Consider the following 16959-nt stretch of genomic DNA (forward strand, 5'->3'; position numbering starts at 1 on the left):
TCGAGTTGCATGTTTAAACTCACTCAGGTATCAAGCATCAGATTATATATAAGATATCAGATTATTTACTTGACAGAGATTCTACAGGGAAATCTGTGTTCATTAGAATGCAGTATTTCTGCACTTCCTTCTCCCCGTTTGCTTTTCGTTGCGCTCTTCATCTCTTTTGGGTTCCCTCGAACAATCCTTCTTGCTCACCTGTATCAATGTTGAAGCCAGTCATTGAATTGAACGCCGGAACTTAGTAATTTTGTTCTTCAAATATCGATCCTCTTTTGACAAGCTCAGTTCGGATCATAGCTTAAATGGGACAGATCCTTACCTTGGGATACTCTTTCCCACACTCGTAGCTTGGCATCGATTTTCGCCTTTATAGGCTTCTCGTAGCCTTGAATCTGTTCTTAGTTGGACTTAAACCATCCTTCTCTTCTGCTGGTACTGGAAAGTTATCAAATAGGACACCGACTTCATTAGATCCGCAGCTCTCTTTTTCTTCACCTGCAACGTCGAAGAATCTCTTTCCGATGACAAATCGTTGGCTGCTGTGAATTGGTTCAACGTGGTTGCTTATATGACTTTCTGCGGGGGAGATTTCAGCAGGGCGGGTTGCCATCCACCGTTCTAGCCAGCTCCAACCCATGTTCTGTTCTGTGCCATCAGATGTGGTGTGCCTTTTCTTTGAGCAGATCCTTAGCTTCAAACAAATAATACTAAGTTAATTAGTTTCCAAAACCGTAGGAGGAGTCTTCGAACCTCTTTTGATGTAGTCGGTTATTTATCACACACACACACACTCTCTCTCTTAATCACCGGTTGCACAATAGAATCCCAACTCTTTTAGGAATGAATTTCAGTATCTGTTGTGAAAGGAGTTCGAAGTTTCCTTGGTAATGTGGGCTTCTATCGAAGATTTATCAAGGATTTCTCGAAAATAACCAAGCCTCTTAGTGATCTTCTTCAGAAAGATGTTGTGTTTGAGTTCGATTCTGAATGCTTGTCAACTTTTAATACCTTGAAGACTCTACTTACTTCAGCCCCTATTCTGACAGCACGTGATTGGAGCCTTCCATTTGAACTGATGTGTGATGCAAGCGATTATGCCTTAGGAGCTGTTTTAGGGCAGCGAAAGGACAAACTTCCGCATGTTCTTTACTACGCAAGCCGCATTTTAAACAACGCATAGCTCAATTATTCCACCACAGAAAAGGAGATGCTTGCTGTAGTATTTGCACTTGACAACTTTCAATCCTATCTTATTTGTTCGAAGGTTATTGTATACACAGATCATGCAGCCTTGAGGTACTTGATGTCTAAAAAGGATGTAAAACCAAGGCTAATGAGATGGGTTCTTCTTCTTCAAGAGTTTGATCTTGAGATTAAAGACCAAAATGGGTCCGAAAATGTGGTGGCAAACCACCTGTCAAGGCTTATTCAAGATGGTGAGGTAGAATCAACTGTACCGCTTAATGAAGCTTTTCCAGATGAACACTTGTTTGCTGCCCAACATGGAGAAGTCCCATGGTTTGCTGATTTCGTAAATTATTTGGCTAGTGGTGTGATTCCAAACGATTTTAGTTTTCAACAAAAAAAGAAATTTCTCTCCATGGTCAAGCACTATTTTTGGGATGATCCGTACTTGTATAAACATTGTCCAAATCAAGTGATTCACAGATGTGTACCCGAAGATGAGCAAATCAGCATTCTCAATCATTGCCACTCTCTTGCGTGTGGGGGACATTTCAGTGCCTAAAAAACAGGAGCAAGGGTTCTCCAATTTGGGTTTTTTTGGCCATCTTTATTCAAGGATTCACATGTTTTTGTTGCCTCTTGTGATCGCTGTCAAATGACTAAAAATATTTCTCGTAGAAATCAGATGCCTCTTAATAATATTCTAGAAGTTGAACTCTTCGATGTGTTGGGAATTGATTTTATGGGGCCATTTCCTGCTTCTTTCTTGAACAAGTATATATTGGTAGCAGTTGATTATGTGTCGAAATGGGTGGAAGCTGTTACCGTTCCTACAAATGATGCTCGAGTTGTTCTCCAATTTTTGAAGGCAAATATATTCACCCGCTTTGGGACCCCTCGTGCTATTATTAGTGGCGGAGGAACTCACTTTTGTAATAAGCAATTTGAAGCTCTCTTGGCAAAGTATGGAATCACACATAAGGTTGCTACACCTTATCACCCTCAAACAAGCGGACAAGTGTAAATTTCAAATCGGGAAATCAAGCAGATTATGGAGAAGACTGTGAGTGCTTCGAGAAAAGATTGGTCGAAGAAGTTAGACGATGCTTTATGGGCATATCGCACTGCTTTCAAAACTCCAATTGGCATGTCTCATATCGGCTTGTTTTTTGTAAAGCATGTCACTTGCCGGTTGAGCTGGAACACAAGGCTTTCTGGGAAATCAAGACATTGAATTTTGACATGGAAGCAACTGGGAAGAAAAGATTGTTGCAACTTAACGAGATGGAAGAATTCCAAAACGATGCATATGAAAATGCCAAGATCTATAAAGAAAGAACTAAGAAGTGGCATGATCAGAACATTCTACGAAAATAATTTTATGTCGGACAGAAGATGTTGCTGTACAATTCCAGATTAAAGTTGTTTCTTGGAAAGCTTCGTTCTCGGTGATATGGTCATTTCGTGGTAGTGCAAATTTATCCATATGGCATGGTGGAAATTCAGAATTTGGAGTCGAGAAGCATATTCAAGGTTAATGGTCAAAGATTGAAGCCTTATGTGGAAACAAATTTTGATACCATGAAGACGGTGACCTCGCTTCGAGATCCAGCATAAACATCATATGGTTCGGCTGAAGACTATAAATTTAGCGCTCTATAGGAGGCAACCCATGCTTTTATCATCCTTTTTATTTGTTTTATTTAATTCAGTTTTGATGTTTGTTTTCTGCCTTCTTTGTTCGGCTACTTGCTGATAGATTTCTGTTGGTGTAGGGACGTCTAGCTGCCACATCATAATGATTGAAACCATGAATGTTTAAGTTTGGGGGTGGCTACTGCATTGAACACCATGGCTGCCATGTGAAGCATAAACCAGGGGAGTTTCTCTGTCCAAGTGATATTACTCATTCATCTTCCCTTTCTTCTTTTTAAGTACCTTATTTCTAGACATTGAGGACAATGTCTCATCCAAGTTTGGGGGTAGGAGTGAGATTTTTAAGTCCAGGTATCAGAAATTTGTTTAGTGTGAGTGTTTCATTTGAAATAAGCATGTTGTTTTTAACTGCCTGGATCCTCCCTTTTTAATTATTTACTTTTAGTTAGTATTTTGGTTGAAAAAAAAAAACTAAAACAAATCAGAAGCATTCAGTTTCAAAAAAAAAAAATATTGTTTTTATTTCTTGTTTTCAGTGAGATTTTTGTTAGTTTCCCGACCCAATGATGAAATTAAATTGAGTTTGAACCATGGTTATTGAGAAAGTCGTAAGCATGTTTTAAGTGAATCTCTTTATTCTTTTGTTAGCTTTGCTTTGTACATGTTCGATCATCCTTGGAAAACTGAATGCACATAGCCTTGTTGATGTAATACTAAAGCATGGTTTAACACTTCATATGTGAATATAGTGACTTAATGTAATCCTTGTGAGCTTTTGAGCCTATTCTATGGTTGAACTATCATGCATCAATCACATTTATTCTCGTGCGTATGATCTCATTGTTACATGTATCTCTAGAACTTGCTTTATACCTCTCGAATCATTCATCAATTCATGCAATAACTTGGAAGTGATATAGGCTATTTTTGGATCGTTTGAGCCTTTCATGCCTACCTTATATGCTATCTTTATCTTTAGTAGCCCGTTGAGCCTTTAACTAAGCCATTTCTTTGCTAGCCACATCTCTTTACCATGCTTCGATATTGGAGTTGAGCTCATACACAGAAATCGATCCCTTATTGTTTTGAGAAAGTATTACAAAGGTTGTGCTTTTGGGGTTTTGTTTATATAGAAAAAGTGGATGGAGCATGTGTATTACAATGAAATGTGAATTTGAGGGGTGATGTAGCTTTGCAGATTTGAGCATGATTAAAAAAAAGAAGAGGGAAACGGTTAAAAATCCGCAGGGTACTGTCATTAGTTGTGGTGGTATGAGTTTCAACATTAAAAAAAATTAAAAAGAAAACAACAAGAAAAAAAAGAGTGCTGAGATGTTGAAAATGTGTTTTGCACAAGCTTACTTCTAATCTTAAGTGTCAATGTTATCAAAAGTAAAGCTTGAGAATGCAGTTGTATGTTTTAGAGGACTAATCTTTGGATGCAAAATATAAATTTTCATTTGAAGTTGAGTAGGGGAGCAGCAAGTGCTACGGGTATGTTGTTTGCTTTCAATTTGAGTGGGTGTGATATTGGTGTTGGAAAACTACTAATGTGTACTTTCTCAAAAATTTTGGTTTCCATATCCTTTCTTTCATTAGCCTATCACCCATAGCCCCATTACAACCCAACTAGAGTCCTATAGATTCAAGTAATTACATGATATTAATAGCGAGGTAGGTTGACAAACAAGCATTTGGCGGCATGTTTGATTAAGATCACTTGAGTGAAACACAGTACCCAGAAATATGAGTGAATGAATGTATGCCCGGTGAGGATGTTACTTGTTTGCATATGATGATTTTAAGAAGCTTAGAATTGCATTGGCATGGTTATCGCACACACTACACTTCAAGGATGATTGAAAGGTTTTTGCTAAGAATTGGAATGTGGTTGATTCACTTGCTTTGTGCTTACTATGGATTTGATTATGATGTATCTTGAAAAGAAAAAAAAAAATTCGATGAGGCTCACGTAGAGGGAAACTAACGCTTTCCATGCTATTACTTTTTCATGAATTTCTTTTGTTTGCTCGAGGACAAGCAAGATGTAAGTTTGGGGGTATTTGATGAGCGCATATTTTACTACTTATTTTATTCTGAAAGCTACATTTTCTTGTGTCATGTTTGTTCTAAATGAATGAAATTACATGGTTTTGAGAAAAATATGAATTCAATCCTTTTAAGTTCAATTCAAGTAAAGTAGCTGGAATTTGGTTTTGTTTAGTAAGTGGATTGAGTTGAAGTGTGTATGTCATATTTTATTTTTTTAAGTCAAAATTGGTCTTAAGTGATATTCAAGAGTTGGGAAAATTTTAATTACATTTTTGGCTCATCCAAATCTTATGCAAATCTTTCCTTTATAAATTATACAACAACTTATTTGGTTGAATTTTTCTGTAGGGATCATATTGCTTTACAAGTCTAAAAGGAGCGTTGACTTGTCAACTAGACCATTCACTTGCGCGTGACTTCTTACCAATTGCATGGAAAAGAGTTTTTATTGTTTTTTGTTCCAAAAGAAAGGGAAGGCTGCGTTCACCTCTCGCATTCTACATGAGTAGCCAACCAATTCCATTTCAAGAAAAAGAAAAGAAAATGATAGTATTCAATTCCACACACCACCAGAGATAGTACTTCACACACACTAAATTTTCAATCGGTGGATCTCTGCAAGAAGATGAATTTGGAGCATTGGGTTGATTATCTTAACTTTTGGAGTCTTGGCAATTTTCGAAAAGTGGCAAAGACAACCTGGAAGGTGAAATTTGAGTTGCACAATTGGGGGAGAACGGAAAAGGAAAGCAGAGGAATGTTATTCCCATATTTTCTTGCTCCTAATTTGTTTGATTTTCTTGTGGTGTGTTCTCTTATATTATGGGTTTTGGCGTGAAGGCATTAAAGAGAGATTTGGCCGTTGATGTTTTAAATGGATTTACTGAGTTATTGAAATCAAGGGGTAAACAACAACAGGGAGATCAAAGGCACAAGTTTGATGCTAATAGAATCAGAATTCATTTGGGTGCTTTAATGTACCAAAGAGTGGCCAACACATAATTGAAAACTTCTACCGTTTCCTCTCTTTTACTGTAAGCAATCAATTGGGGTTAAGCTTTCATCGGTTACGGAAACGTAAAAGGGGAAAAGAAGGAGAGGAATAACGGATCAGACGGAAGGGACAGACGAAAGAGAACAACAGCAGCAGAGCACAAGGATTTTTTAGCGTTTTTTCTAAACTCAATTTTTTTCTCATTTTTATTATGAATTGAATAATATTTTTTATTATGTTTCGGAACTAATTTTCCTTAGCTAGGGCTACGATGTAGTCAGGACTATGAATGCTTATATTCTCAAGTGAATTATTTCAAGTTTTTAGTTTCATTGAGTATCGTTTGTTGTGTTTATATGCTTGGTTTTAATCTTGGTGATTAGCTACCATCTTGACTTTTACTTGGTAAATTTGATGCAAGTTGTGCAGATGCCATGTTTTCAACTTGAGTGATAGCTTCTTGCAAATAGATACTATGAATTACCTAGTATTTGATGCCATACTCTAGGATTTGTGTAGTCTTTATATAAATTTCTATTGATCGTAATGAGTTTCATGATGTTAAACTGTTCCAGATGCCATGGATGGTTGCAAATTGGGATATACGTAATAGTCTAGATGCTGTAGATATTACATGTGTTAGGGAGATTTGACTATCAATGAGGTTGAGTACTTGTTAATAGTTCACTGCAGAAAATAAGTTGGATTGGTTATGGTGAGTCGGATGTTCTAGCGTTTTACTCGATTGAATTACAATTTGTGTACTTGGCTGCCTCTTTTTGCATTGTAATCAAACTTTCTTGTTTTCATTTGTTTTTACTATTAGTTTCAATTCTCAAATCCATCTTTCATCAATATTTGCTAATTTTACTTCATTGTAATTGGATTTAAGTTAGTTGATAAGAATTAAATCATTTTCGGAGGGACGATATTAAATGCTTGCTTTCTATATTATCAAACGATTCGTATGCTTGCGAGCATAAAATTTAGAACTAAGTTGGGCTAATTTTGGTTAGTTTAAATTTCGCACCACTTACGTACAATAGTTGCGTCTCCATCGAAGTACCTCATGAATTTGTACAAGAGCTGCTTGTCATTCTCACGGAATTGATACCCCTCCCAATCTTTGATGAAGTTTCTTGGACGTTGATCATCAAAGTTATGATAAACGTTGCCCTTATTTAAATCTAATACAAAAACTGAAGACCTAAGGCCTTCCCTTTGCTTCGAAAGAAAGCTCATCCAGGCCGCGGGTGTAGTGGGAAGGAGTTGGAGGATTCGGTTGATAACACAGTCTAGTACATGACGTCGCCGCATCAGTTCGGCATCCTCCATGTTTGGTTCATCGTTATTTGCCTTCATGTCGTCTTGCTTTCTGATCTTCAAACCTTTTTGTGTACGGGTTCTTTGGGATGTCGGCTTACACTTTTGCTTTGCTGGAATTTGTGAATGTCAAGAGAAGAAAGGAGGTTTATAAATAAAGTAGTAGGAAACCTACCTTGAAGTTCAAGCAATTGGAGACTAGGGTTTTTTCTGGGCCTAAATCGAAACCTTTAAGCCCACATATACTTGGATGATTAAAATAGTGTGAATGCCTACTTAAAAAGCAGTATGAATGAAGATTTTGAAAAATGATTAAAGTTTATTATTAATATATTAAAATAACTCATATGATGAGTTTGTTAGGTCTTGACTTTTGCCTATAAAAGATTGAAAAATAAAGGAAAGAAGGGAGATGAAAAAAAATATGAAAGAAAAGAAAGAAAAGAGGAAAGGAAAAGAGAAAAAAAGAAGAAAAAAAATACTATTGCTGCCCTAAGAACGTAAGCACACTCGTCAAACCTCGTAAATATTGTGTTTTATCTACTTTATTCTACGCACACAAATCCTTATTTTCACAACAAGTTGGTATTATACGTTGAGTGTGATTGTGAGAATTAAAAGTAGAAATTTTGTAAAAATCCTATAGGCACCGCCCTCTCTCTCCCTACTCCTCTAAGCCCAAACCTCTAACATTCGGGTCAAATTTATTTTATATCGACCCGGCCCAACTTGAACCCGCTTGACCTTTTGTGGTACAAATACGAGATGCGTGCTAGGTCTCTCGATTCGATTTCCAGAAGCTCGGTTTTTTCAGATTGTGCTCCTCCGTCGAATCCTCCTCCAAGTTTCACCTTTTCGCAAACTTGAGGTATTCTCCTCCCTATCTTTTTCGTCTTCTGAAATTGTTATCGATTCTAGGGTTTCGTAGCTATAGTGGGCTGTGCGATGAATTTTTTTGGGGGATCTCAGCTAATTACATATGGGTTTTTGAATTTCAGAGAATTTGTTCTTCCTGAGGTTTCTGTGTTATTGAATTTTTTTGTTAATTTTATTGGTTTGATTGTTTTCCCCTAATTTTGATGAATTTTATTTCTTGAAGTTAAATTTATGTTTGAATGATAAAATTTTGAATCTTTTTTTTCTTCGAAATCGAAATTAACTGTTGTTTGAGTTAAAGCTGAACAGACCCAGAATCTATTTTTTGTTGGAATTTAATCTCTAAGAGTAAACTGTCGATTTGCCCCCTGAACTATCACCCAACTTTCGATTTGCCCTGAACTTTTTAATTGGAAAATTAAGGACTTAAACTAATTTTTTTTGGCCGATTTGCCCCTGCTGTTAATTTTTCATTCATTCCATCCAAATTTCTGTTAAATGGAAGCATATGCACAACATGTGTGGGTAGTTCGGTCACTTCATTCTTTAAAATAATTGAAAACCTTAGATTTCTAAAATATAAACCTATGCAAATATGTGTGATTCTATAGCTTTTCTGTCTGAAGGTCTAGTGAAATGACGCTTTTGTCCAAAAATGAGAGTTACGTGGTTTGCACATGATAAGAGTTAACGTTAATTTGGATGAAATTTATGAAAAACTAACGGTAGGGGGGAAATCGGCCAAAAAAATTAGTTTAAGTCCTTAATTTTCCAATTAAAAAGTTAAGGGGGCAAATCGAAAGTTGGGTGATAGTTCAGGGGGCAAATCGACAGTTTACTCAATCTCTAATTCAAAAAAAAATAATTTGTTAACCTATATTTTTAGGGTTTTTTTTTTCATTGGTAATTTGAGTTTATATGCTTTGTTGTACGTTTTTATCGGATGAAAATATGCTTTCGTGAATTTTGAGTGTTTTGATCCAGTTTCGGTGTTTGTTGAATAATTTATCAAGTTATGGAAGTGGTTGATATTTAAGTTTGAGTACCTGATTGTACTTTGGTTGCAGAAACAGAACTTGTAATCATGCCAAAGAACAAGGGTAAGGGAGGAAAGAACAGGAAGAGAGGTAAGAACGAAGCTGATGACGAAAAGCGTGAGCTTGTGTTTAAGGAAGATGGACAGGAGTATGCCCAAGTGCTCCGAATGCTTGGTAACGGTCGGTGTGAAGCTATGTGCATTGATGGGACCAAGCGACTTTGTCACATCCGTGGTAAGATGCACAAGAAGGTTTGGATTGCAGCTGGTGATATCATTCTTGTCGGCCTTCGTGACTATCAGGACGACAAAGCTGATGTGATCCTCAAGTACATGCCTGATGAGGCTAGGCTCCTGAAGGCATATGGAGAGCTTCCAGAGAATACACGTCTCAACGAGGGTATTGCTGGGGGTATTGATGATGAAGAAACCGAAGGTGGTGTTGACGACTATATTGAGTTTGAGGATGAAGATATCGACAAGATATAGGCTTTCAGGTTAAAACTCTATTTTGATGTTATGTTTTTACCGTTACCGATTGGCAGTTACTTGTCTTTAGTATAAGTCAAACTTGGATTGGCAGTTGGCTCTGTATGGTTTTATATTTCCAGATGGGGAATTGGTCATGTTCCATGTAACATCTGTTATTACTAATATATTTGATATGTTTGTTTTCTTTTTTGAATAACTAGTTTCGTCACGGAGGTTCTTCCCTTTTACTCTGTTTACCTTGTTCTGTGTTTCGTTTGTAACAGCGTCGTTGACAATGTTTTACCTAATTTGTCGTGTGTTTACGTTCCTTGGTTTCTTCGGAGAAGATGAGGTTCTTGGAATTGCATGTTTAAACTCACTCAGGTATCAAGCATCAGATTATATATAAGATATCAGATTATTTACTTGACAGAGATTCTACAGGGAAATCTGTGTTCATTAGAATGAAGTATTTCTGCACTTCCTTCTCCCCGTTTGCTTTTCGTTGCGCTCTTCATCTCTTTTGGGTTCCCTCGAACAATCCTTCTTGCTTACCTGTATCAATGTTGAAGCCAGTCATTGAATTGAACGCCGGAACTTAGTAATTTTGTTCTTCAAATGTCGATCCTCTTTTGACAAGCTCAGTTCGGATCATAGCTTAAATGGGACAGATCCTTACCTTGGGATACTCTTTCCCACACTCGTAGCTTGGCATCGATTTTCGCCTTGATAGGCTTCTCGTAGCCTTGAATCTGGTCTTAGTTGGACTTAAGCCATCCTTCTCTTCTGCTGGTACCGGAAAGTTATCAAATAGGACACCGACTTCATTAGATCCGCAGCTCTCTTTTTCTTCACCTGCAACGTCGAAGAATCTCTTTCCGATGACAAATCGTTGGCTGCTGTGAATTGGTTCAACGTGGTTGCTTATATGACTTTCTGCGGGGGAGATTTCAGCAGGGCGGGTTGCCATCCACCGTTCTAGCCAGCTCCAACCCATGTTCTGGTCTGTGCCATCAGATGTGGTGTGCCTTTTCTTTGAGCAGATCCTTAGCTTCAAACAAATAATACCAAGTTAATTAGTTTCCAAAACCATAGGAGGAGTCTTAGAACCTCTTTCAGTGCAAAATCTTGGATGTAGTCGGTTATTTATCACTCTCTCTCTCTCTCTCTCTCTCTTAGTCACGTGGTTTCTCTTATCTCTCACGTCGCGTGAGAGAGAGAGAGAGAGAGAAGTGTTAATCACCGGTTGCACAACAGAATCCCGACTCTTTTAGGAATGAAGTTCAGTACCTGTTGTGAAAAGGCGTACGCCAGTGCTCTCTCCCGCCTAGTTGTTGCTTCCAATCTGTTCTGCATTCTCATTCTTGATATGTTGCTACTAACTGTGCTGGCATCCCATTCTTCCTGTAAGTTTTTACGAATGTCAATGATCATACGTGATTCAATCTCAACACGTGCGTAGATACATAAATAACTTGTAAAATCCGAGTTTGAATTCACTCTTAAATCTCAATGTGGTTTTACCACATTTTTTTTAGCATCACATAGTTCTAACATATAAGAAAGAACGGTAAGAGTTGTTTCTGATCTACCTTCAACTTTAGCGCCTGCACTCTAGCTTTCTCTTGTGTCCGGTGGTGAGCAGCCGAATTTTCTCCTTGAATCGAGTAAACTTGCACAGAATTTCCCGTTTGAACTTCTACCGACGTGCCTAGAGACTCCCTACTTGGACTTTCCGCTCCAGCAATAAGCTGCTGCTCACCATCCTTGGATATAACTCCTCCATTTCGACACCTAATCTGAAATCCAAGCACTCTAATAAATATTAGCCAGAATTCCGTGTGCAGTAACGCATATTTTCCTCAAAGTTATCAATGAATAACGAGTTAGCATTTTCGAAACAATTATGGGATGACTGAGTTTTCTCTCGTAACTTAAATTGTAACATAAACCTGCAGATCGTGGGCGTAGGCACATGACTAGAGCTGACATTGTCCATTCAAAAGAAAATTGTAACATAAATACCATCAAAGATCTTTGAATACTTGTAATTTCTGTTGAAATTAAACTTATTTTTTTCTACAAGATGAGCAAATTGAAGTAATCTGATAGTGTCAAATTACCCGAAAGCCTCTAAATGCTGACTGGATGATGGTTGCTGCATGCTCCTCAGACATTGTTTTGGAGACTGAAGATTCTGTCTTTGCCACTTCCACATCTACCTTAGTTGCTTCTCTTCGGGTGTTTCCCTTGTCTCTCAAGTCTTCTGGCATCGGTTGCATGACAGTTGCCTCGGATCTCCTAACCGAACTAGAATCTTCGTCTGCAACGGCTAAAACTGAATTGAACTGTGTGGTGGCAGTAGCCACGGAGCTCTTAACTGAAGCGGAATCATTCTCTGCCATGACTGAGTTATATTCATCCCCACACAGGTACGATCTAACCGAGCTCCATCTTCTCCTCTCTGTCACATTGCTCCTCACCTAAATGCCATCAAACAAAAACACGAATCACATTAATACATAACACAACTAACAGGAGAGGGTTGATGCATTGCATGGTGGCAACTCACATTGCTCTCATGTGTCCCGAAAGATCGGTTTCTCGAGAAAACACTCCTGACCAAACCTCCACTGATGCCCATCTCAACTCAGAAGCTCTAAGAAGATGCTCAAAAGACCGTTGCCAATTACATATATATGCTTCAGGAAAAGTTTGATTAGTGCACTGAGATTCTCACTCAGTTATACTACTAACCATAAGTAAGAATCAGTGTAAATTTGTTCATAAAGCAAAGAAATAAACCCGGGATTGGTATTAACACTCCGAAAAATCATCCTGCAATACTCTCTCCCTCATTTTCTTTACCGACGAGGAATGTAGGATTGACTTTTTTGGAGTGCTAATTATACAGCTAATAAAAACTAATGCATTTTTAATTAGGAGAAAAGTACTTGTTAGATAGGATTAAATTAGAAGAATTGCAGAGAAGAGAAGGCTTTTAGAGCTGGATGGATCTGTACTTTAATCACAAAATAATAGAAGATGAAAAGTGAGAGATTAGATGATGAGGGGGGCAAGGTGTTTTTGCTTTTTCATCCACTTTTTGCACATGGGTTCAGCACTTTGGCCTCACTTAAAGCTTACTTGCTATTAGGGTTATGTCTTCCTTTCTGGTTACTTCTTATGCTCTTTTGTGGAGAAAAATATAGGATGTCATCTAACAATATCTACATCCACTTATCTGAGATATCTCACCTATCGTGTGATTTTAAAATATACTTCTTATAACATGTGATATAAGAATCACATGACTCTAACATATCACTCTATCTCACTCATTATACGACTTCTTATGTCCTCTTGTGGAGAGAAACTTGGTATACATACATAGGCGAAATATATCTCTATCACTTATCTCATTCATCACGTAACTTTGGATCATATCTCATTCACCACATGAATTATTATGTCCATTCGTAAAAAGATCTTTGAGTGTGACAAGAGTACATACCAAACACTGTCACTCATTGCATGACTTTTGTACCCCTGGACCAAATGAAAATCATGCCGACAACTTCAGGAACCGTTTGAGAGGCCAAAATCCAAAAAAATGTATTTCGGGATAGATATAAAATGTGTAGAGAAAAGGTGAAATACAACACTAATCTGTAGCAATTTAGTTCCTTGTGTGTTGTTGTGCTAGAAGAGGAAAATGAGCATTGGCTTTAGACAGATCCTTTTTTTTTTTTTTTTTTTTGTGAGATTAAACTTTGGAATTTTTAAGTAACTTAGACAGATGCTTTCCCCTTTCAATCTTTACCATCAAGTTTTTGCTGCTTAAAACCGAGACGAACTTCTACATTCCGGCGTCAGTTTCTCCGTCTTTGTCAAGAAGAACTTGCACGTTATGAGTTCATACCAAAATCGGTAGATGAGGAGATAAGTAGAGAGGGGACGATGAAGAGATAAAAATGGGAGATACTGGCACCAGAATAAGAAAGTATTTTTCATAAAAACAGGTATGTGATCTAAAAGGGAGTTTTAACGAAATATTCTCGGTACTGTTCATTTTAACGAAAAATGATATTTTTACTCTAAAAAATCACTCAAAATACTATTTACTTACAATACATTTTTGTTATTTTAATTAAGAGGTATTCATCAATTTCCCCCCTGAACTTATGACTATTGATCAATTTCCCCCCTCAACTTTAATTTTGGCCAATTTCCCCCCTCAACTCTCATAATTAGTCAATTTCCCCCCTCAACTTTAATTTGGCCAATTTCCCCCCTCAACTCTCATAATTTGTCAATTTGCACCATACTGTTAATTTTTTAATTTGATCATAATTAAAAAAGTGTGTGTAAGAAACTAAATAAGATGTATGTTAATCATTTTCCTATGTCTTTATCCTATTACAAATAGATTAAAATTTAGAATTTTACAATTTATCATAGATAGTATTATTAGTCATAATAAATCAGTATGGAGTAATTTTATTTGATTTTTTACTATACAAAATTGATAACGAAAATGATTGATGTGTACATTTTTGTATGTGAATACAATTTTCTTTATAAAAGTGAAAGCTAAGTTCAATTAAATTGCGGAGAATCGAGCTTTAGTGCAAAAATGGCTAGTCAATTCATAATTTTCGACTCCTTATTAAGAATAACCAATTTTATTGAAATATGTCTGATCCATGAGTTTAGGATTATTATTTCTTCTTCTACATTCTTTAAACCCGATTCATAACTTTTTCTTATAATCAACCCATATCACATACTAATTGTATTATGTTTTTGTACATTTTACCCTATATTATGCAGGTGAGTTTATGTTAATTTTAGTACTTTATTGGAAGTTATTAGAAAGATTGAAAGAAAAAAAAAAGAATAGATGGAAAATTAAAAAAAATTAACAGAATGGGGCAAATTGACTAATTATGAGAGTTGAGAGGGGAAATTGGCCAAAATTAAAGTTGAGGGGGGAAATTGACCAATGTTCACAAGTTTATGAGGGGAATTGATGAATACCTCTTTAATTAAAACTTAAAAATTTCAAAGCTTTTTCATTAATTTTCTTATAATTAAATCCAATGTCATCAGCTCAATCTGGTGGTCCTGATCAGGCACTTTTCCCTTCAGATAATGATTCTTTCAGTACATATTTTTTGCCATTAGGATTGTTGGATTATAAATAGACTGTGGCACATGCTCTGCACTAAGGACAGTCATCATGGGACTGACATGGTGCCCTAATAAGTTAACAAGAAAAAAATCTAGCACCACCAAAAACATGAAAAAAAATAATTTATTTCATAGTTTAATTAGACCATCTCCAACCCTTGGACTAAAAGTCAAATTTTTTAACCCGGAAAATTTGGCTTTTAACCCAGAAACATCTTTTCTGCTCCAACTCTTCTAGCCTAAAATTTTAGCCTGGAATTATTAAAGAATGAACTTAGGCTAATTTTTTTCTTAAATCAATTTTTTTTAAAATAAATAAATACGTAGATTATTGTAAATTAATTTTATGAACATTTTAATCTAAAAAAATTTAAATTCCGATAAACATTTGGCATTTAGCCCGGGGGAAAAGCTGAGGGGTATTTGGCCCAGAAATAACATTTGACATTTAGCCTAAAATTTTAACATGGATTGGAGAGTGTTTGGGGGGTAATTTGACTTTTAGCCCAGGTTTGGAGATGGTCTTATGAAATGATGTGACAAATAATATCACAATGTTCAGATTATTAAAAACTAAAAGTGGGTGACTAGCTTAAAGTGTGTTTTTATACGTCAAATGACATTCTACAGGAGTTAAAAAAAAAGAATTGGGAAATTTGGATAACTAGCCATATTTTGTACCATGAAATGATTTTTAGCCTACTTTTTATTTTTCTTACAAATTTAACCAAAAATCCATACAAAAGTTCTAAATTGCCCCCTCTTCTCCCTTGTCTCTTCCCCCTTTTTCCTAGCTCCCACACAACCCGTCTCTTCTCCCAAATCCACCACCACTGCCAAACCCGCTACTACTAATGCCAATCTCAGGTATTGAATTATGGACTGCAAACTCTTTCATCCTCCCATCTTCCCTATATGGCCTTACGACTACTCTTTAACATTCATGGATATCACAAAAACCTTCTTTTTCGAAAGCCCGTATTCGATTATTTAAAATTGGATTTGCAACATCTTGTTAAGCCTGGGAAAGCCTTCTATGTAGTAAGGTCAATTTATGTGAAAAAGGAAACATATGCTTACATTGCTATCACCAGACAATAGTGGGGCAATCTTCTTGCTACTTCTTTTGTTTTTTCTATATATTTTTTCATTCCGACACACATATTACCTTGCATCAGTTTTGAGAGGCTAACTGGATTTGGGAGAAGAAACGGTATGGGTGGTGGGGCTATGGCGGACTGGTGGGAGTCGAAGAGAGGGGGAAGAGAGTTAAGATACAAAGGAGAAGGGAGGGGCAATGTAGAACTTTTGCATGCATTTTTGGTTAAATTTGTAAGAATAATAAAAAGTAGGCTAAAAATCATCTTGTGGTACAAAATATGGCTAGTTATCCAAATTCCCCAAAAGAATTAGACAATTTGTTTTATCTACATTTTAAAAGGGAAAATTTGAAAAAATAACTAAAATTTGGATTTCAAACAGAATTATAGCTATCCTTTGAGATTTGTAATAATTATAACCAAAAGTTGATATGAAAGTACCAATATATCCTTACATAATAATTGTATCAAAATAAAAACTTAGAAAATGGATATTTAAATCTATTTCCACTGCAAGTTCAAAGACAAAACATACCAAAATCATATAATGCAGAAGAGGAATGGCAAATAAAAAATGATACTAAATTCGAAATCGACAAAACCCAGCTTATAGATAATCATCTTCTTTTTTATGCTAGTTAGATGCCCCAAACTTGTAAAAAAAAAAAATTGTGAAATGTAAACAAATCAATGTGTGTGGTGGGGTGGTGTCGCAGTAAATCTATGTGGACATGCTCTCCAAGAGGTATCAGACATGAGTGTTCACAAGTTGGAGCAATCTTCCTCAGTGGTCCACGAGGCATTCGCGGAAACAAATGATGTTCGATAGGTGTTGCCGGAGAAATGACTCGATGTGAACTGGATGTGCTTGAGCGATGTCAATGAAAATGCTGCTAGCACAAACATAATCCTCTCACTGGGCAAACACGAAACGAAGAGAGGAAACCATGTCCAGAAAACTAGGATACCCATGATGTTCAATCCTTTGTTCGGGACATTCTGCCTCGAAAACAAGAGCAAGATGTCTGGACAAACAAATTAACCCTCCCCACCACCTTAACCAGATAACA

The 16959-nt window shown here is 36.6% G+C and overlaps 2 protein-coding genes across 3 annotated transcripts; one reads left to right on the top strand and one right to left on the bottom strand.

Moving 5' to 3' along the window:
* Positions 1–5: 5 nt before the first annotated feature.
* LOC126609915 (protein IQ-DOMAIN 33-like) lies at positions 6–12757 on the bottom strand. Of its 2 annotated transcripts, none has more exons than XM_050277854.1 (6): positions 12169–12757; positions 11720–12079; positions 11189–11395; positions 10887–11000; positions 323–694; positions 6–198 (listed from the first exon to the last, which is right to left on the bottom strand). In XM_050277854.1, the coding sequence occupies exons 1-5, from the start codon at positions 12238–12240 to the stop codon at positions 371–373; spliced, it is 1077 nt and encodes a 358-aa protein (XP_050133811.1). In that variant the 5' UTR covers positions 12241–12757; the 3' UTR covers positions 6–198; positions 323–370. The 2 variants fall into 2 exon arrangements, with proteins under 2 accessions (XP_050133811.1, XP_050133810.1); XM_050277853.1 differs by lacking the exons at positions 6–198; positions 323–694 and adding exons at positions 9982–10151; positions 10276–10647 and having other exon boundaries at positions 12169–12741.
* LOC126609917 (eukaryotic translation initiation factor 1A) lies at positions 7918–9813 on the top strand. Its single transcript, XM_050277857.1, has 2 exons — positions 7918–8081; positions 9157–9813. Exon 2 carries the CDS (start codon positions 9174–9176, stop codon positions 9612–9614), a length of 441 nt encoding a protein of 146 aa, XP_050133814.1. The 5' UTR covers positions 7918–8081; positions 9157–9173; the 3' UTR covers positions 9615–9813.
* Positions 12758–16959: the final 4202 nt, after the last annotated feature.

This window comes from Malus sylvestris, chromosome 17 (genome assembly GCF_916048215.2).
Source record: "Malus sylvestris chromosome 17, drMalSylv7.2, whole genome shotgun sequence".
Taxonomy (NCBI): domain Eukaryota; kingdom Viridiplantae; phylum Streptophyta; class Magnoliopsida; order Rosales; family Rosaceae; genus Malus; species Malus sylvestris.

Excerpts from the sequence above, each read along its gene's own strand:
- LOC126609915 (XM_050277853.1), bottom strand. The coding sequence starts at position 12,240 with ATGGGCATCAGTGGAGGTTTGGTCAGGAGTGTTTTCTCGAGAAACCGA. Across the intron at positions 10,648-10,886 it reads CGTACGCCTTTTCACAACAG|CTAAGGATCTGCTCAAAGAA; the intron begins GTACTGAACTTC and ends ATTTGTTTGAAG. Across the intron at positions 10,152-10,275 it reads GTGGGAAAGAGTATCCCAAG|GTAAGCAAGAAGGATTGTTC; the intron begins GTAAGGATCTGT and ends ACATTGATACAG.
- LOC126609917 (XM_050277857.1), top strand. The coding sequence starts at position 9,174 with ATGCCAAAGAACAAGGGTAAGGGAGGAAAGAACAGGAAGAGAGGTAAG.